This window comes from Catharus ustulatus, chromosome 2, assembly GCF_009819885.2.
Source record: "Catharus ustulatus isolate bCatUst1 chromosome 2, bCatUst1.pri.v2, whole genome shotgun sequence".
NCBI classification, from domain to species: Eukaryota; Metazoa; Chordata; class Aves; order Passeriformes; family Turdidae; genus Catharus; species Catharus ustulatus.
In genome coordinates, this window is record NC_046222.1 from 59,809,102 (window position 1) to 59,830,284 (window position 21,183).

Genomic DNA, 21,183 nt, shown 5'->3' on the forward strand with positions numbered 1-21,183 from the left:
CAGATTCATGCTTGGCTGTGATGTCTTGTAAGAGAGCTGGATGCACAGCATGCTGCTGGACGCCCACAAATATTAGAGGATTAAAAAAGCTTTGTGCTTGATCTTTCTTATTTGTGTGGTTTGTAGCTGCAATAAAATAAAAGGCTGAGACGACAAAGTGATTTGCCAATATGAAAATGTCCAAAATGTATTTTATCCTCTGTACCTGGATGACATCAATATGAGCAGCACCTCCCCAGGGAGCTCTGTCATATTGACTTAGCCACCAGAAGCTTGGGGTTGAAGTGAGAGGCGGTATTAAATTTTAACTACTCTTTAAATAACATTTTTAAAATCAATAATGTGGGTCCTGAACCCTTGGTTTTCCTATTGCATTCGGTTTTGTTGTGGATGCCATGAAGATGAAGTTTTACCTGCTCTTTTTTACCCTTTTTATCTTGGTTCCAGAAAAGCATGTCTTCACTATTCCAAGGTAAATATCTGCTGATGATACTGGGTGTTCTAGTGTGTGCTGTGTGGGACAGGGAAAGTATTGATGCAAAATAATTCCCAGTTGCATGAGAAAACATTTGTCAAAGGCTGACATATATTTATTGCCCTTGTAATTGGATACATGGTTCAATTTAACATAAAGATGGTGGAGGAAATGAGATTATTTTAAGTCTTCTTTGCATCCATAAATCCTATGTTTTTAATCATATTAAGACTACTCTTTTCGGTCTAAGTGCAAATCAATTCTGTTCATTCAGTACTTTTGAATGCCAATAAAGGGCATTTTGAAACTTAATGGGAAAAAATAATTTGCTTCATTTGCCTAAAAACAAGATCTTAAATGAATTACGTCTTGAGGTAGAAAGAGAAACCATTTCAGAAAGTGCTAACAATCTGTTTTCTTTCCAAAGCAGCTTTTATGATGGTTTTTCCAGACATAAATCACTTTTGAATAACCATTTGGTATTTGTACAATGTTTCAGAAGGAGTTTTATTGTTACCTATTGATAAACTTCAGAAATGCCCTGAAACCAAATGCTTTCTTAAAACATGAGAACATATGTCAGAGATGAAGACAGGAAAATGGTTTTATTTTCTGCATGTACCACCAGTTTAAAAACCTTAATTGTTTTAATAAGTAGAACTAAAAGGGTAAGTTCCTCATGTTGTGATTTTAAGCAAAGCTGAACAACCCAGGATTAAATACAACCTGCTCCCAGAACTAAAATGTCTGCACAAATAAAATGAGAATTATTTCTCGTATCCCTTCTGTATTTTTGCACCACACTGCAGACCTGTGAGAGGTGAACACCATTGAGTTCATGCCTTAAAAAAAGGATCTTTCCTCTCCCTTTGTGTTGCAATCATATTTTGTTGTGGAGGTGGGAGGGTTAAAGTAGCGGGAAAAAACCGTGGTTTTAGGTGAATTCAGTGGAACAATATTGCTCTGTGCTACTTGAAGATTTATTTATTTCATCTTTAAACAGAAAACTGAATATCTGACTCTTAAAGAAGAATACGATGTTTCCCACTGGAAAGTAAGAGCCTAATCCTCCCCAGCCTCAGTTACAAAAATGGCTAAAATAATGAGATTCATCTGACTAGATAGAATTTTTGCACAGCTTTGTATAGGAACAAGCCTCCTTCACCTTTCTGTAGACCTAGTGGGGAAAAATATGTGTATTTAGAAGGCAATTCATTTCAGGTTAGCACACACATCTAAATCAGCTCAGGTTAACCCGACCCCTGAAGTGCCTATTTCTTTATTAAGACACTGCCTCGCTCAGATGAAGACATAAAACCCATCTAAAATTAACTGAAATGTATCTTACTCACTTACAGGATAAGATCAGAGTATTGTAGTGTGGGGAGGGCAGCTGGACTTCTACCAAGAGGTAAAAGGGAAAAAGATATGAGAAACAGGGACAGAGCCAGTGGGACTCTGGCAGGATGCTGGAAGAAGGGGATGAGAAGGCTCTTTTCAAGGACAAACTGAAAGTAATCCGGGAAGGAAGGCATGAGATCAGAAAGAAAAGAGGTGTGTTTAAGATGACCAGGTCCAGCTGTACAGGGGCAGCAGGCAGGGTGAGGAAGCTGGGAGTAGAGGGCTGTTTCTGAGCTTGGTATAAGGGTAATAATTAAAGCTTTTGTCTGGGTGTTTTCTACAAAGAGTGGGGAAGACGACAGATAAAAGAGAGTATAATGCCAAATCAAGCAGAACTGAGAAGGGCAACTACAGTTCTAGCTGTTCATACTCACCACACCGAAGTGCAGGGGCAGAAATTTGATCAGTTATTCAGTGTATTCAGGTCCTATCACAAGAGCTAGAGAGGATTCCTAACACCCGTTCAGTACTTACCACACTCAGATGAAATATTTGTGCAACAAATGGTGGGGTACAAGTACACATCAACTTCCTCATTGTGGTGCTCCCAGGTTGTGAGAATCATGCAATGAAATCAGATGAAGCAGGGCTTTTCTTGACTTCCTCAGCTATGAGAAGACATTAATTTATAACTAGCCTCAAACACACACTTCAGAGTGCACTTACCTAAAGAAATAGGCAAATTGTCCACCTTGCCTATCCCTAATTGGTTTTTTGTCCGTCAAATGATGATGGAGGCAAATATAGGGTTGGCATGTTGTTGGTTCTGCATGAGAAACAACAGTGATTGCTTGGACCCTGGCTAAAAGAAAAGATGAATCACCTTGTAGCCAGCTGCTGTCAAGTTTCTGCTTGAAATCAGTCACATCAACAAGCTGTGACAATCATGTTATGCTGCTTGAAATCTCTAGTTTTGAGAGCCCTGCCTGTTTCCTTTTCAGGACAGTCTTTGCAGACAGGGCTGGCAGGGACTTTGATCATGCCTGGTTTATATGGTACCACCAGTTCCAGCACGTTATTAGATGGCTGAGAGCCACCCCAGCCCAGGAAATGGAAAGAGGATTCTGATATTCCCCTGAGTCTCCTTCTTCTACACCCAGAAATTATTTTAATTATCTATCCAATGCAATTTTTAACTACATAACTTGCAGGGCACTGACACTGATCAGGACTCAATGCAGAATGTTATTTTTTTCTTTCCAGAAAGTGAATTTCACTTCTGTCAGCAACAGCAAGGTCAGGCATGGAGTAGCTGTGAAGCATCATGTCATGTGCAGCATGTCTGGACCACGGTTTTCAAACAGAAGGGGAATATAAGTTACTAGGCAAAGATGGGGAGGACAGTGGTGTAGACCATCTGAAACAATACCAGCAGAAGGACACAAATGAGGAGACCAGAAAAACTTGACTGAAGTAGGAACGCACATCTACAGAACGTGTTTGGTTTGCCAAACTTCTGAGGGCTTTTGGCAGAGTGGGAAGGCTGATGTCTCTGCTGAATGGTGACTGAAAAACTCAGGGGACAACAGGAGAGCCATCTTCCTGTTCTCAGCTAGTTTTCAGCTGCTGCTGCTGCACTGTAGATTAGCTGGGGTTTGTGACTGTGGTGCTGGTGCCAGCTCCCAAGAACAATCTCAGTGTTCAGCAGTAAATATTAGCTACCAAAGCCCTGCACCATCTCTTCCATGGATTTTACTGACTGGCAGATACAGAGGCTGGAACCAGATTCAGCATCTTCACTATTGGGTCATCTTTGGGTTCACAGCAGCCAAGCCAGGGAAGATGAGAGAGGCCAAGCCTGCTTCAGTTTTGCATGAACTGGAGCTGTTCTGAGTACTTGTGCTTTACCTAAATACCCTTGATTTTCAGGGATGAAGTTTTGTGGGCTCTCCCAAAAACCAATGAACAGGTTGAAGCTCTTCAGGATTTACTGAATACCACTGAGGTAAACAGATTATTCTGTCTCTCTGAACTCCTGGCCAAATTTTCCCCCAAGTGCCCTAATACTACTTCTGCCTCCCAAGAAAGATCTATTTCACTTCCACACATTTGTTGTAATACATCAACTCAGGAAATGCTTGGTTTTCATTTCTCACTACCTTCTGACTTGCATGAGAAGACCCCTCCATAGTGTTTCAGTAATGAATTTTATTGGAGCTAATATTTCTGCAATTGGTTTTGTGTATTAAGACACTGCACAACTGACAGAACACCAACACACAGTAAGTAGAAATACATTTGCTAGGGAACCTCAGCACTTTTGACCAGTGTGATCTTGACCTATAAGGCTTGCACACCTTTGAAGATCAGGACTGGATTTTTGTGGTATTTTATTTAAGGTAGCATGTTGAAGATAAAAATATCTTAAATAATAATTTTGTTTTATTATTGCTTCTATCTTTCATTAGATAAAGTAGTATTTAGTTAAATTGAGACCTCTCTTCCTCTTCACTGTAATTCTTCACTTTCTTGTACACAGGAGCCCCAAGAAGTCAGGAAGAACTGCAGCACATTCAATGCAGAGAGGGTTTGTGGTGGTTTTTTCCGAGTCATTTATGGGAATACGCAAGCCAAATATTTTTCATGGGCCATAAATTGGACAATTTGTTTCCATGACTATAAATTGAGCAAGCTTTAGGAAAAAAAACAGAACGGGAATGGCGAAAGGGAAGGCAATAGGAAAAGGAAAGGGGAAGGGTAGACATAAGCAGTACCTCCCAACCAATTTTAATGGTTACCATTTATCATTCAAAAAATATTCATTGTGCAACTGATCCATAAAGAAAAAAACCCCAAAACCCTATTGTCTGGTGACTTCATTCTGTATGATGCCCTAAAAATGCATCCAAGAATTATGCTGACTTTTTCCACACTTTAATTTTATGCCTAATTTACTGCTGTCTCCCCTAGATCTTTTTGTATTATTGGTTCTGAAGTTTCAGTCTTTTATTGAATGTGTTGGTGTCTGATTTTATTATTGTAAAATATTTAATTTTACCAAGAATAATCTTATTGTCTTACTTTTCTCCAATTTCTAATCTCTGTATTGCTTTTTCAACTTGACTTATATTCAAACCCTTTCTGGCACTTATTTCCTCCCTGATCAAAGTCATCAGAGAATACAATAACTACAAAGACTGGTCTGATCATCATTAATTCTCCAAATACCCTCAGGGAAAATAACTCTCAGCAGACTTGAAAACATGTAACATAATAACCAGCTAAATATATCTATTACACTAGAAATACTATCTCAGAAAAGGTTATGTTCTTGTCTTTGTTCTTGATTTATGAATTTCTGTGCAGAAGTCATTATAAACCTTGCTTAAATATACACATTTCACTTCCAGAAGTAGCAGAATGCTACATATCACAAGGAACATTAAACTGCTTGTTACGAGCAGTCTCTTAAATCGAAAACATACGCTTTGATTATTTTCAAAATGCTTATTAAATGTTAGTAAGAATATTTTTTCTTTCCTCAGTAAAAAAAAAAATGTTTTTGGAAACTTTGTAGGTCATTCTCTGGCAACCTGTTGTGGTTGAAAACATCAAGAAGGACAGAGAAGTCCATTTCTATGTCAGGGCATCCAACATAAATAGCATAAAAGCTCAATTAAGGCAACTGACCATCCAACACAAGTATGTATTTTTTGTTGCTGTCATGAATGATTCTGTAAAGTTGTTTGTCATTTATTTAACAGGAGGTTTGCTCTTCCTTTGTTATTCAGAGTCTTGATGGAAGATGTTCAAGGAATTATTGAAAAACAGACTATCAATGACACAGTCAATGTTCGTGGATCTTCCTCATACTATGAAAACTACCATTCAATGAAAGAAGTAAGCTGTTTTTGTTGCGAACATCTGTAGATACAAAGGGTGAAATTTGTCTCATGGTTGAGAATGGAGATAAAGGGAAAGAAATCATCAGCAGTTAATGATTACCACTGTATTACTCTACAATTAAGAGTTCTATTTATTGTAATGCTTTCATAGAGACAGAAAGAAGCACCAGACGAAATCTTTCATACATGTATTGCCTCAAACTGTCATTTAAAGGCAGTAAATACAGAAGCAAAATGAAGTCACAAAACAAATATGTAAATATTTAAAACATGAAATCAATAACAGTTTAAACAAAAATTGGAGTCAGGCAAATGGTAAGTGGGTTGAATTATTAGTCTTTACCATCATATGAAAATTTCGGGAGGTAGAATGAATTTAAGTCTAGACCACTTCCAGGGATGAAGGAAAACAATAGAGAGAAGATCCATTTACTAACTTCACCCTTGCAGATATATCGTTGGATGGAGGAAGTAGTGAAAGTCCACTCTGATCTGCTTCAGAAAATATATATTGGATCATCCTATGAAAAGCGACCACTTTATGTTCTGAAGGTACACCTGTGACTTACTGCAAAAACTTTCCAAGTACTACTGTAAGCAAATGATGGGGTTTGGCCAGGACATTTCCTTGAATCTATACCTACATTCTAATTTTTTGTGCTTTTTAGAACTTTCCTAAGTTGTTCTAGTAAGATGCATTACTGTTGCAAATGCGTTTGACCAGATTAGGTTCCTTTCTGGGTCACAAGAAAGTTACCACATTTAGGCCATCATGTAAAGGCATGAAGTACTGGCACAGTGGATACCCTCCTCTGTTGACGATGAAGCCAGTCTAGTTTGTTGTCCTGCATAGCTGATGCCAGACTCACCTGACCTCAGGTCTTGCTGCAGTCTTGGTGCCTGTGTTAGGACTTTGCAAGCAGCCTGGATGTGGCTCTCTGACTGTATGTGCAAATCTGACCAACGGCTGCATCCTGGCCCAGGATCAGTCTAAGCTCTCCTTACAAGACAGATGCTTCTTCTTCCATCTTGGTTACCTTTTCACTTCCACTTTTATACGGTATCCTTCACAATGGTGATATTTGAATGCAATCTCTCTTTTGTCAGATTTCTAAAAGCACGGAAAAATCAAAAAATGCCATATGGATTGACTGTGGTATCCACGCTAGAGAATGGATTTCTCCTGCTTTTTGCCTGTGGTTTGTAGGTCATGTGAGTACATAATTAAATCTGATTACTGTTTTCAAAGCAAAGCAGGAAGTCTTGATGCCATTTACCTTTGTCCAATTGCATTTTAGGACCCGTAAAGTCTTAATCTATCCACTCCCACGACACCAGCACATGATATTTGTCTAAGCTGCAAGTATAGCAGTATGTGTGCATGTGTGTGCATGTCAGTGGATAGGGGTATGTGTATGTGAGAGAAAGCCATTGGGAGTGAATGCAAAGGAGCTCAAATGTATTATCAAGCATGAAAGAAATCCCAAACTATGTGCAGCGAATTCAACAGAGACATTTATTGTTATGAATGGTCAGGGATGGAAAGGGCATGCCAGAAAAAGCATGTGTTTGGTAATCTGCTGGGGCCATGTCTGAACTGCCATGTGGATTCCAGGAGTGGTCTTGGCTCTGAGTCACGCAGCACATGGTGACTCGTGTCCATATTACTGCAACTGGCACTGCTTGGAGCAGGTCAGAAGACACACACAGGGCCAGCTCAAGCTGTCCTACAACCCTTGGTTCTTCCCCACATGCCTTCCTAGAGCAATAAGTACCCCACAACTGCCCGCTCCAGATATGGCAAAGCTCCACAGCACCAAGCCACTGGCTGTGATGCATCACCTACTCCCTTGTTTGGTGCTTCTCCTGACTCCGTGTTTTTCATCTGTGCTCCTGTTTTCTGGATCTGCAGAGAATAAAGCCACATAAGCCCCCTTCTTCTGAAGGTATTATCCCTGCTAGTGCCACCCTCATGTCAGCCCTCCAGAACAGACCAACAACATCCAGCTGTAGTACCAGTTAACAGAAACTAGAAAATGACTGATGGGTTGAGCCTGTAGATTAATCACTGATGGGATGGGCTTAGATTAACCAGCCTTGATATGTGGACACAGACAAATAGACACTATCTTTAGTATCTTTATTATCTACACTGCTCAGGAGAGGGAACAAAGGTGCACCAAAAGAAACAACATCCACAGTTTACAACTGGATTTTAAAATACATTCCCTGGTCTTTTTGAATTTAAGGCATCTCTGCTTAACTCCTTATGCTGAGCTGCTGACCCAGTCCCTGGTACGGACCAGGAAAAGGCTTCTGAGGCCTTTTTGGCCCAGAGTAGGTTGCCCATCTTGCTCAGTTAATGTTATGAGATATTATTTATTATTACTTTTTCACAAAAGCGAAGTTCACAGTAAAAAAAATCTAGATGACACTGAGACTTCACAGACCTCAGTACTGCAGTCAGAGAAACAACATAGAGGAGTCCTTGAAAGTGAATTATGATTTGGCCATGATGAAACCAAATAATGTGAATGATGATGGCAATAATTATAGCAATTAAAAAAAAAAAAATTGCATCTGTCACAACTGCAAAATCCCAATGCCTAAAACATTTGAGAGGATATTGCAGGAGTTAGGAACAGATATAGCTGAATGTACCTTGTGACCCACTGATAAACCCAGCTTTCAAGGTTCTAGTGGATAGAAATACATTTGCCCTTTTCATGCTGCTCCAAATAATTACCAGCTGTGCTGTCATTTTGCCAGTGACATGTCCCTGCAGCATTTTTCAGAAGTAACAAGCTGAACATTTAGGTTCTTCATTCCTTTGATCTAATCTATGTGGTTTAAATTCAAATTTTGTTTCTATATCTCTTCGTGGACCAACTTTTTAAAATCTGACATTAATACACATCTGCACACATGCACTAAAATCATCAGCTCTCCCTAGCAAATCCTAGGCTTTCTTTATAATGGGTCCACTTTTTATAATTTAATTTTGTCATTAAGATTATAGAAAGATTGACATTTCTCATTTAGTCAAAGGAAGTCTATTGCCTGAGGATAACTAGGAAGGATTTACAATGAAAGAAGGTGATCTAAGTAAGGCATGAAAAAAAAAAGGATGATGAAGGACTTAGTCTATTCTAATAGTAACAAACTCAGTTATCTAGATTAAAATTTATTTCTTTGTCATGGACCAACAACCAGGTTCGATATCACTAAAGCCTTCAAAATAAGCTGTGAGGCAAAATTACCAATGTAGGTCTTACTGACTCTTGTCACACAGTTGCATTAAACTCACAATGCAAGCAGAATAAATAATGTTATGTACAGCAGCCATTTGAAATATTACTTGTTATTTTGGGGCTTGCTGTATTTTGAGCAGGAGGGATGGTTTCTATTACTTACACAGGCATCAAAAGCTAAAACCTTCCTATTAATAGGTTTCATTTCTGTCTCATGACCACCCACTAACACTAAAGGACTGCAGTGTATCTGACTGACTGTACCAATTTTTCCTCCTGGCATTTCTGAGCAGAGAGCTACTTTGCTATTTAACAATTTTCATGATTTGATAAACCTTATCAGACTCAGGTAGACTACTCTGACAACTGCACAATTTTTTTACACATGCCACCAGGCACCTTTGCAGGAAGCTAAGAAAAATAACAATTACAAATGCTTTTTATATGTTTCCCCTGTGCTTTATAGGCAATCCATGTGCGTGAGAGAGATCGGACCATGACAACCCTTCTGGAGCACTTTGATTTCTACATCATGCCTGTGATAAACGTGGATGGCTATGAGTACACGTGGAGCCACCCCTCTGTATGTAGACTTTTTTTGACAGATTGTGCAAGGTACTGATTTGCTATTTATGGGAATTATCATTGTGCGTGGTTAGGGTATAGCTTTCATCCTGGAACTGCACACCCCAAATACTTATTCTGTACTTGGAATTTCTGCATCTTTGCCCACAGAAAGTAGGATTTGTACTCCTAAATTCACATGCCTGGCCAAAATGTATGTCTTCTGCCCTCCTTCCACAGTCCAAATTCCATTGAAATCAGAATGCGATCACTTCTGATCCTAGACAACATTTCTTTTTATCACGCAGCCTTGCTGACAAGCAGACTGTGGTTTTAGAATCTTCCTTGGTCTTCACTAGTAGAGGACTGTAGAGGTGTGGGAAGTCACATTTAACTACCAAGTGAGGTGGCACACTGCTTTTTTTAGCATTTTTCCCTGAACTTGGCTTGTGTGTCTCTTTCCACAGAATCGGCTGTGGAGAAAAAGCCGCTCCTCGCATGGTAACAGCAAGTGCATTGGTACTGACATGAACAGGAATTTTGATGCACACTGGTGTGGTAGGGCATAATTTTCTTCCTATTGTACCCCTGCCTCACTTTTGGCCTTTAAACTTTTCTTATTTTGAAACATTTTCATCTACCGTTCTGCAAAGTTAATACAAAGACAAATGCAGCTCAGTATCTGTTATGAACCGGTGAAAACTTTCCCAGCTTTAGATAATTCTTTTTGGGACTCAGGATTTTTTCATCCCCAGATGACACACCATGGAATAACCTCTTTCTGGCACAACAAAGCCCCTTGCATCACAACATGACACACCTGGGGGAGGCTGTTGGTGGGAAGAAAGAAAGAGGGAAGAGGTGGCCTTTGCCAAGGCCTGTTGCACTATCCAGCTGAGTAGATGCTCCACTGTGGTGCACAAAGTGATCAGATCAGTCATCCTTCCATAATGCCTAGCTGACCAAGATTTTTTGGCCCTTAGTGTTTCTTATGAAGACTATATCATATTTAGTTACTGCAGGCACTTTGGTACTTGACAATTTTTTTTCATAGTCTGCAGAATAGCTGGCTTAAAATGTTACCCTATAGATCAGATCAGACTTCACTCAGGGCAGACACTAAATTCCTATATGGATTTCAGTCATTCTAGCCCATTGCTAAACCATCCATGACTGTTGCATCATGCACATCATGCATTAAAAACATGCTTTTTTTTTTTCCTAAATACCAAACATCCTCACTGTTTCCAGAAAGTTATTTGGTCTTATTCTGAAGACAGAAGTGGTGAATCCCATTTATCTTCTTGATAATTTATTCCAGTGTCAATTTTTCTTAAAAATTTTGATTTTGATTTGTTTCCTCAGCTTTGTATCGAGAGTTTGCTTTCCTGCAAGATTAAAAAATCATGTAGAATTGCATTTTTTCCTGTAGTACTTCTAGATTTTAAGATGTGATCCCACAATCATATGATGATTTTAAATGAAGTATATTCATCCTCTCCTCTAAGACTTCTTTTTTTTAAATACTTTTTTTCTATATCTCCTTGATTGTTTGCAAGAGCATTGTAGGTGAGAAATCCTGGTAGACTCGCAGAGATTTCTACAAGCACGTGAGTTCTTTCCAACATGAAAGAACTGGATAAAGGACTGAATCCATGATTTCTTGTGTATTAGCATCATACTCCGCTCTTTCATTTCATACTCTTTCATTTTTCATGAACAGAAATGCAGAAGGGAAGAAGTAAGGGAGTAAAACTGTGCACTTTTTTTTGGCTTAAGGTCCAGGAGCATCTCACTTTGAATGTCATGAGATATACTGTGGACCCTACCCAGAGTCTGAGCCTGAAGTGAAAGCAGTGGCTCGCTTTGTCAGAGACCACAAAGACACCATTAAAGCCTACATAACCATGCACTCCTACTCCCAGCTGGTGTTGTTTCCATATTCTTACACCATGAACAAAAGCAAAGACCATGAAGAGCTGGTAAGTCTTCTCGCCTCCTGAAGTTTCACACATTTCAGAACTATTCACCCAGCTTGGTTGGTCTAGTAATGAGGGAATCACTGTGCTGTGAGGACCAAGAATTAGGAAATGACATTTTTCTTGATGTTCTTAACAGCTTTAAAAAGTCTGGGATAGTCTAATAGTGTGTAAGTCAGCAAGCTGCTTCTGAAGGCTACAGAAAAATGAAAATACTTATTCCAGATTGATTATACATCAACAACACCTAATATGTTGAAGCTGCTGCTCAAAGAGCAGTCCTGTTGTTCTGGACATCCTGAAAATATATATCTGTGTAAATTCTTCAGTAGGTTGTATGGTTTATACAAATTCTGAAATTAATTGTGTGCGTGACTCTTGTAAACACCCTTTACAATACAATGAGGTATTCTGGTGGACACTTGGTACTTTTAATAAGGCTTTTGATAGGGATACTTATTTAAAATTGTCTTAGTGGTAGGATGGAAAATACATCCTGCATATGTAGAATGTTACTTTGTTGAGCCACCAAACTCTCACTGAAAAGAGCAGGGTTCAAAATAGAACAGCTACTCTTTCTCTGTAAAGCAGAGAGAGGTGCACTGATTCTGGGCATTTCAGCCTTCTTCATGGCTTAAGCATAGGGTTCTGTCAATTTAAATATTTTCCTACCATATTTGTCAATATTACTTAAATAAAGAGCGACTTAAATACTGTGGCAGAAAAGAAAAAAATATGAGATGAGTGAGAACAAATGGTTTGACAACAGTTTACTGCCAGAAGTGGGGATAAGGTCCCATCTATACTTTTTAGAAATGCAGAAAGGCAATTTGTAGCATGGGCACACACTGAAAACTTGTACCACATTCAGTGGGTTTTCTAGAACCTTTTATATGATTCTTTAACTAAAGTGAAGTCCTGAGCACACTGTAAATTCTAACTGAGTGCATACTATCTATTGTCACAAGGCCTTAAAGGTAATAATGTTTTATTTAATTTCAGGAAAGTCTGGCACAGAAAGCAGCTAAAGCTATAAAGAAGACAACTAGGAAAACTTACATACCTGGTGCTGGGGCACCAACAATCTGTAAGTATGACTTTATTGCAATGAAAGGCATGACAGTATATCCTTGCTAGCATCAGAAGACAGTTTTTGAACAGAAAATGTTCTGGTTTCAGGCAATCTTTCTATTTTTCCTTTCTCACACAGATCTAGCTCCTGGAGGGTCCGACGACTGGGCTTATGATCTTGGCATTAAATATTCTTTTACCTTTGAGCTTCGTGACACAGGAACTCATGGATTTCTGCTTCCTTCCCGAGAAATCAGGCCAACTTGCTTAGAAGCGCTTTCTGCTGTCAAAGAGATAGCTCAACACGTTCTACAAAATTTGTGATGTTGAATATAATTTATTCATGCATGACTGCACTTAGTAACTTACAAAAATGTAATAAAAAAAGCTTGGTCCTTTATTAAAATTCTTTCCACATAGGCAAAACCCCAGAATGACTGCACCCCCTGTATTTTAGAACACATCACTTTTTTTCAGCCATATTTATATACATATATCTATAGTGGTACTGCACTGCACTACAAGTATAATAGAGAGAGCACAGTATAAAGGAGGAAAAAAGCACACCTGTCCCCCTAGATGGTGGGAACTCCAGGCGAAAGGGTCTCTGATTGACACAGGGCACACTGGGCAGACTCCACCCACAGAAGATTCCCCCGTTTAGGTCATTTGCGTTATTACAGGGTTTGGTTACAAGACAACAACCCTATTTATCATGCCCACTGTGAAACAGGAGGGGTGTACACAGCAAGGTGAGCACGCACAAGTGGCCAAACCACCACGTGGCAGCTGCCCAGAGGCTGCTCCACGACAATTAGCCAAACATTCACCCTGCAGCCAAGGGGTTGTTGCAGCACAGCACTGGCCTGAAGACTCTGTGAGACGTTTGTAAGGTGACAGGAGAAGGGGCAATGGTTTTAGACCAAAACTGGGCAGGTTAAGGTTAAGAAAGAAGGTTACTTTACAATAACGGTGGTGTGGCACAGGCTGCCCAGAGAGGCAGTGGATGCCCCATCCCTGGAAACATTTATTCATTCCCATCCGTGGAAACATTTATGGGTGGGTTGGATGGGGCTCTAAGCACTCTTGTCAAGTTGAAGATCACAGAAACACGGATTCATTGAAGTTGGACAAGACCTCTGAGATCACTGAGTCCAAGCTACGCTCCAACACCACCCTGTTAATTAGACCAGGGCACTGAGTGTCATGTACAGTATTTCCTTAAACACCTCCAGCTACAGGGATTCCACCACTTCCCTGGGCATCCATTCCAATCTATAATCATCCTTTCTGTGAAGAATTTCTTCCTAATGTTCAACTTGAACCCCCATTGGTGCAGATTAATACTAGGTCTTCTCGTCCTGTCACTTGCTGCCAGGGAGAAGAGACCGGCCGCACCTAGCTAAATCTCTTTTCAGGTAGTTGTAAGAGAGCGAGAAGGTCATCCCCGAGCCCCCTCCAGGTTAAACACCCTCAGCTCCGCCACCCACTCCCCACAGAATTCCTGGTCCAGAGCCTCCGCCTGCCCCATTGCCACTCCCGGGAGGCGGAGCCGGGCGCCTACCCCGCCCTCCCCAAGATGGCGGCGCTGCCGCTTCCGCCCTTCCCGCCACCGCCCTCCCAGCTGCGACGTCACCGCCGCCGTCATCGTCGTCATCAGCGGCGGCGGCGCGGGCGGCGCGAGGGCCGCCGGGAAGGGCGCGCGGAGGCGGTGGCGGCGGCGGCGCTCCCACGACGGCTGTCCCGGCGCGCGGGGCGGGAGCGGCGGGTCCGCGGGGGCGCGCGCCGCTCCGCGCGCTCCTCCCCCTCCTGCCCGCGCCGCTCCGCGCTCAGGCCCGGGAGGACGGACCCCCCCCCTCGCCCCCTCCCACCCTCTCCGCCCCGGGCGGCGGCGGAGGAGGCGGCGGGGAGCGGCGCGCCAGCGCAAGGAGCAGGTGAGTGCGGCGGGGCGGCGGCGGGCGCGGAGGGTGGGCCGGAGAAGGCGGGGCGGGCCGCCGCGTTCCCTTCCCCCCGCCCGGCGCCGGTCCTGGCCCGCTGCCGCCGGGCCTCGGGCGCACTCGGCCTGCGGGGCGCAGCGGCGGGGAAGGGCCGCGCTCCCGGCCAGCTTGGTGCGCACGGGGGGCTCCCCGGGGAGGGGAGGGCTGGGGGGAGCGCCCGGAGGCGCCTTCCCACCGTGTGCCCGTTCCCACAGTCGGTGGTCGTGCTGGAGTCTGCTTCCCGTGTACGCGGATATTCCCTGCTCGTGGGGATTTTTTTGGGTTGGATTTTGGTTTTGTTTGGGTTTTTTTCTCCCACTTCAGTAGTGCTCTTCTCACACTTTCTGGTAGTGAAATAGTTTCTGCCTTATGTGCTCAAGAGGGACTGCTAATTTCGCTTGTATGCATTCACTCACCACCATTCCTTCAGGTAGCAGCTACAGGTCACTCCCATCCCTTCCAGAACTTGTAGGGTAGGTTGGCCTAGGGTGTTACGGGTGGTCTGCTTAGGGCCTCGCCTTTGACTTCTCGATGGATTCTCACTCCACTGTTGATTTCTTGTCTACCTTCTGCAAGACTGTTTGAAGATCAGGTGTCTGTGGGTTAGCAACCAGCGCTTTGGATGATCTTGGGCTGCTGGTGAAACACTCACGGTTCCTCTGTGCAGATGGGAGTGGGCAGATTCAGCCAATGTCCCTGAAAACTAAAGAAGTGTGGCTTTATGTGGCTGTGCTCCAGATAATACCCCCTGCTTCCCAGCGTGTTTGCTGAGAGTGACAGCGCGCTAATGTGCTGATCCAGCTCACAGATTAGAGGTAACGTGTATCCAGCAGGCTGGATACTAAGGCAGAGTGGACTTGGACCTGCCCACGCCAGTCTGCACAGACTATCCCTTAGTCTGGGGAAAATCTTCTTTGAGTATGAAGACTTTGTTAGACAAGGCATGGAATACTCTATACTTCCTGATAGCGTACTGGGCCTGGTGTTTTTATTCACCTGTAGAAAACTAACCATGATTTTGTACTTGTGCAAACATAATTAGCAGTTGCTTATTTCTACTAATGGAGAAATACCATAAGTGAAATTAGAGAGATTGGTTCAAGTTATTATGGTGATGGGTTACCAACAAGGAGTTTTTAAATTTGGATTAATTTCTAGTTTTGTGTTAGGCTGTGTATTTGACTACTCTTTTGCAAGGTTCATTATGAATGCATTTTATGATTTCTAGTAATATTTTTAGGTAGTAAACCCATGGAGCTTCTTCAAATATCGCTGTTTTATGTGTGATGTGGCATGGAAGTGTTAACATTGTAACAGGACCTGAAATGTTTTCAGGTAAAAGATCTTCATTTTAAAAAGTGCAGGGAAACCTGTTATTTAGTTTTCAACACATATTTAGTTTATCAAGGAGTGTTAATAATGAGTTTGTATCTGAACTTCTGTAGGACTTTGAAGTAATTTCGCTTGTTATTTGAAATGGCATATTATTTATCTCTTCACAGGTAGGATTTTCTGAAGTGACGTTATGCTTAGCTTGTGTGTGGCGTGCATGTGCAGACATTGGCATGCTCATGAGTGATGTCTTGGACTTCCTAAAGAGATTTTTATCTCCTTAAATGTTTTCTTGGTTTTGACCTTTGCTTTTGTTCTGTTACATCTCAGTTTCAAGTTTTCCTGTAGAATCCTTCAGGATTCATTTTTTTAGGGGGCTGGATTAGGTTTTTCTAACAGAAAACCAGGTGTTCCAGATACCTCTTTATTATGACTTATGTAGTATCACACTGATTTTGAAGAAAAAGAGTTAAGAGTGCTTGACACCGAAACATAAGTATTCTGGCAATAAAAAATACAGAATTTCAGTGAATGCTGTGTCAGTCATATCATGCCTCATTGATTTCAGTTCATTGGTCAGTGATCACTAGGTGCACTCCTCTCAAGTCTGTCACATTTTAGATGATTCGTGTAAATAACACTCTGTGATATGTTCTCCTTCAACTGGTAGTGTAATCAATGTCATTAACAGATTGTCTCTCACCCTGGGAAAGTTACTTCATTTAAAGAATAACATAGATGCATCAGTGAATGAGTTATCCTAGCGTTATAATATTTCTAATTTATTGTAAAGGTTGCTGTGGATCTTATTTATGCATGGAAAAGTCATAATTTATGGGTAAAATATTAGGTATTGAATTTATTTTAGAAAGATAAAGTTAACTTTGCTTAGTTTCAGAAACTTCATTCTGTTTCAGAAGTAGCAGAAAGCTCAGTGCCCCTCAGTACAGTCACGAATTCAATGTCGTGTACCTGAAAAAGTGAAGTACATAATATTGTACTTAGAAATTTTAATTTTTTTTTTTTTTTAAATCCTGGTAGTAATTATTTGAAATGTAGAGAGTGCTTAAGGCTTTGTCCACACTGGTACTCACGGCTCTCTAATCCCACAGTAGTGTTTAATAAGGAGATGGTAATTCAGAGGCACAGGCATCTGATGGAAAGTCAGATGTCCCACTGACCATCAGCATAGGATTGATAGCAGGACCGTGATCATCAGTGGTAAAACAGCAGAAGGTGAAAGTGTTTGAGAAGGGGAATCTTTATGGAATATTCCATTTAAGTTGTTCTTGGTTGTCCGTTAATGTGCAGTCTGAGAAATTTGGAAATAAAGCATGTAATTTTTTCCCCTTTCAGTACTTTTTTGTGAGCGAGGAACCTTCTTAGAAACACAAAACCTGTCCATTATCCATCTGAGATTTTCAGTGCTGTTTTAATAGTCTCTTTATTTTTCCAACTCGCTTGATCCTCGAGGGACTGACTGTATTTGCAAACACAGTCTCTCAAATGCAATGTTTGACAAAGTGAAATTGTTCTGTGTGCCTCAGAATAATGTGTCTGGACTCTTAATTCTGCAACCTGTGCTAACATCTATACTCACTTAGCAGTGGAATGTCTTGCAATTCTTGTAACATGAGCGAGGCCCTCATGTGATTATATGTGCCTGCAGAAAGTAATAAGCTGTGCACTCACAGCATGCTGGGTTTGTTTCCTTAGAGTAATCTGTCATGAAATATCTCTTCTGTTAATAAAGGATCTGTTCTCAATTGTAAACTGGTGCATATGGGCCAGACTGTGAGGATAGAGCTGACAGATTGCTACCTGAAATAGCGCAGGTTTTTGTTTCTCATTTTAAGTTGTTGTTTTGGCTTTTTTAAATAGGGGGTTTTACAAACCTTAGAAAATTCAGGGTTGAATGGTATTCTTAATTTCCTTATGCCAAAATGCAGGGGAAAAGGCGGTTGGAATTAAGTTATGTGTTCAGTTATGATGATGTTACCCCCTTCATCCACTCTGTGTTTATAACTATGCTTTTAAGCTAGTCATCATCATAACTTCTATACAAGTTAATTCCAAAAAGGTACTAAATGCTGTGTAAAAAATTAACATTTTAAACAAAAGTTTTGCCTCTGTTTCTTTGAAAATAAAAGTACATTGGAATTGAGGCAAAATGAACGTGATTTTTCTGTATGCTGCTACGGTGTCAGTGTGTACTGTACTCGCCTATTAGATAGATTCATCTGTCCTTCATGTGTTGAACCCTCTCCCTCTGCCATTGCCGGTGTTGTTTATCTAACCCTTTTTATTTCAGATACGGCTCTTTTAGCTGTAAATATTTAATCCAAATTAGGCATTTGTTATACGATTGTCTTATTAAAAATGCTTCTGCATGTGTCAGTTGGTTTTTATATCTTCTATTGAAAGGGTGTGACTGTGGGAAACTGTAGAAATTTAGTTGTTTTTTTTTTTCTGAAATTCTGTGAGAATCCTGAAATGGAAGGGTGCTCAGCTAGGTGAGATGTGGTATTGTTTTGCTTTCTAACTTTAATGGTTTATCCTGTCAGACTTTTTAACTATTGCTGCACATTGAGCTGTCCACAATGACTCCTAATTATTTTTCTCAGAAGACTGGACTAATTTGGTTTCATCAAATATTTAAACAAAATCATTTCTCCTTGTGTGCATTGCATTATATTTATTTGCATTTCATCTGCTGTTGTATTACTCAATTCTCTTAACTCAATTAGGTCTTTCTGGAAATCTCTATTCTCCACAGTTCTCACTAACCCAAATAATTTCATACTACTGGAAATTCTACTGTTTGACTGTCTGCTTCCACTAATTGATGTTAACCATTGTTTTTAATGTTTGGTATACACCATATGGTTAACTTCTACCCTCCCTGAACATCTTGGTTAATGTCTTGATTATCTGAACCTTATTTACGAGACAAAATTCTTCAGATAATCAGAGGCTTGGAGAAGGAGTCAGTAGAGCAGAGGTCTACTGAGAAATCTCAAATACACAGTGTAAGCTTTCTTTCTTCCATTGTTTATAAAGGAGCTAAAGTCCTTCACAGGAGCTTCAGCACAGCATTTTGTTTGTAGAAAATGCACAGGTGTCAGACTCCTAGGAACTCCTGTCCTGGAAATAACTGTAGGGTTCAGATAATGAAGTGTCCACGTCTAAACATTACAATATTTTGTTTCTGTGAAATGTAACCTTACCATATGGATACTGTGAGAACATATTACTGATCAAATGGTGAAAATGTATTAATCCTCTCTGGTTGGATGTTAGTTTAAATTTGTATTATTCTGACTTTATGGATGAACTTTGTAATTTGTAACCTTTTTGTGTGTGAGATAGGTTGTGTGTGTGTTCTAAATGCGGTGACATGCTTAGGAGCAGAAGAGACAGCAGCAGAAGGGTAGGAGATTAGTGTTTGGCTCATCATGATCTTCTGATTAATGAGGTTGATGGCACACTGCAGTACAAAAAACAGGTGGTTTTTGAGCTGTATATATAAATCGTCGAGCACCTGGCAGATGTTCCCAAATTGATTTTATTTTTGTGTAGATCAATTAGAATGTAAAGAATGGACAATAGTTTTTGACACCCATTTTCCCCTTTTTGTACAATCTGTCTGTAGTGCTAAATATATGGGGTTTTTTTCTTTAAATATATTTTTTTATTTCCTATAACTCCTTCCTTTCTCAGGTAAGATAAATTGTGGCTTCTTGTTTATCAAAGTTATGCTCTATTTCCTATAAAATCTGTTTTTCTTAATGAGAAGGAACTACTTTTTGAGCAGCTTAGGAGGTGCATCATCATTGTGGAATTTTTTGGGTTTTTTTTCCTCCTAAACTCATGTAATTCCAAATAGTTGTAGAAATCAGACCACTAACAAACACAGCCTGTGGATTCTAGCAAGATGGTTTTCAGTAGGTTGTCATACACAGCAAGGGGAAAAAAAGATCAAGCTCTCATTTTTTTGAAATTTGTTTCAAAAGTGGGAGGCAATTTTAGTGGTTGCAACTGGTTTCTGAGAGGTTGGTGAAATAACATTAAAGGTTCTGCTCCCTTTAAGTCACTTGAGTTTGTGCATCAAAAATACATGATGAAAGAAAGCATCTGTCCTGTGTGGTGTTTGCTGCCTAAATGAATAACATGTCATATGATCTTTCCCAAGGGGAAGCTGAAGAATCCAAAGCAGGTCATGAAACAAAATGAAAAATTATCATTACTGGTGTTCAGCTGACTAGTTCAAGTCAGAAGCATTCTGTGTTATTAGATACATTTCACTCATTTATGACTTCTTTTTCTTTCTTCATCACCTCTGCAGCAACTCTTGCAACGTATCTCATACTATTTTATTCATGTGAGTTCAGTGTCAATAGCCCCAAACTGAAGGATTTTACAGTTTTGCTTTTTTTTTTGGTTGAAGTAGTACAAAATGTCAAAAATTAGAAGGAAGGTCACAGTAGAAAATACCAAGACCATATCCGATAGCACATCCCGAAGACCCAGTGTATTTGAAAGGCTTGGACCCAGCACTGGAAGTACTGCAGAGGTGAGTTGTAAAAGCATTCTTCTTTTCCTCCCCACCCCAGCATCTTCTTTTCCAGGATTTATGTGGGAAAGAGTAGTTCACAAGCACCAAATGCTCAGATGTTGTTGAGGTTAAGTAAAGGTGAAAAGAACTCCTTAACGCATAGATGTTCAACATGCTAATACTAGAATTTTCAAATACCGTGTGTTGTGCCAGCTTCTGGATGGAGCAGTAGTACTATGCATATTAATAATATTTCCACCAACCTAAATTTTTCTCTGCCAGACCTGATGCTCTTTGTTGATTATTTTTTTTAATCGATTATATTACTGGTGGACAGAAATTACAGATAAATGGGACTTAATGTGGAGTCATTTGTTTGTTCTGCCACACTCACACCAATGGTATTTCCAGAAAGGAGTGTGAAATTCACCCAGTAATGTCTGTCTCTTAGACACAGTGCCGTAACTGGCTGAAGACTGGCAACTGCCTCTATGGGAACACATGTAGATTCGTACATGGCCCTTCACCACGAGGTAAAGGCTATAGCAGCAGTTATAGAAGGTAAATCAAGAACTCACTTTGAATTCTTCACATGCTGTAGGAAAATAGCTTTTGCAACTCTGTCTTTTGTTTTGTTGTTTTTTGTTTTTAAAGTGAAATGCTGTGGTGTGCCTAATTGTATGTTGTATAATAACCAATTGCCTTATGAAGCTGCTTAAAACAATTACTTTGGC

At 40.4% G+C, this 21,183-nt stretch overlaps 2 protein-coding genes across 4 annotated transcripts in view; both read left to right on the plus strand.

Annotated features, from left to right (window-relative positions):
• The first annotated feature begins 395 nt into the window (after positions 1-395).
• Positions 396-12,910, plus strand: CPB2 (carboxypeptidase B2). The gene is made up of 11 exons (XM_033052561.1): positions 396-472; positions 3,746-3,821; positions 5,394-5,518; positions 5,608-5,716; positions 6,172-6,273; positions 6,829-6,933; positions 9,439-9,555; positions 10,004-10,094; positions 11,316-11,518; positions 12,518-12,602; positions 12,726-12,910. Exons 1-11 carry the CDS (start codon positions 396-398, stop codon positions 12,908-12,910), a joined length of 1,275 nt encoding a protein of 424 aa, XP_032908452.1.
• A 1,515-nt stretch (positions 12,911-14,425) lies between these two features.
• The window catches only part of ZC3H13 (zinc finger CCCH-type containing 13), a 47,900-nt gene continuing 41,142 nt past the window's right edge, over positions 14,426-21,183 (plus strand). For 2 of the 3 annotated variants that reach the window (XM_033051195.1, XM_033051197.1), the window contains exons 1-3: positions 14,426-14,520; positions 20,342-20,467; positions 20,901-21,010. In XM_033051195.1, the coding sequence (XP_032907086.1) occupies positions 20,351-20,467; positions 20,901-21,010 (227 nt within the window). In that variant the 5' untranslated portion in view covers positions 14,426-14,520; positions 20,342-20,350. The remainder of the gene's footprint in view (positions 14,521-20,341; positions 20,468-20,900; positions 21,011-21,183) is intronic. The other variant, XM_033051196.1, reaches the window with a different exon arrangement.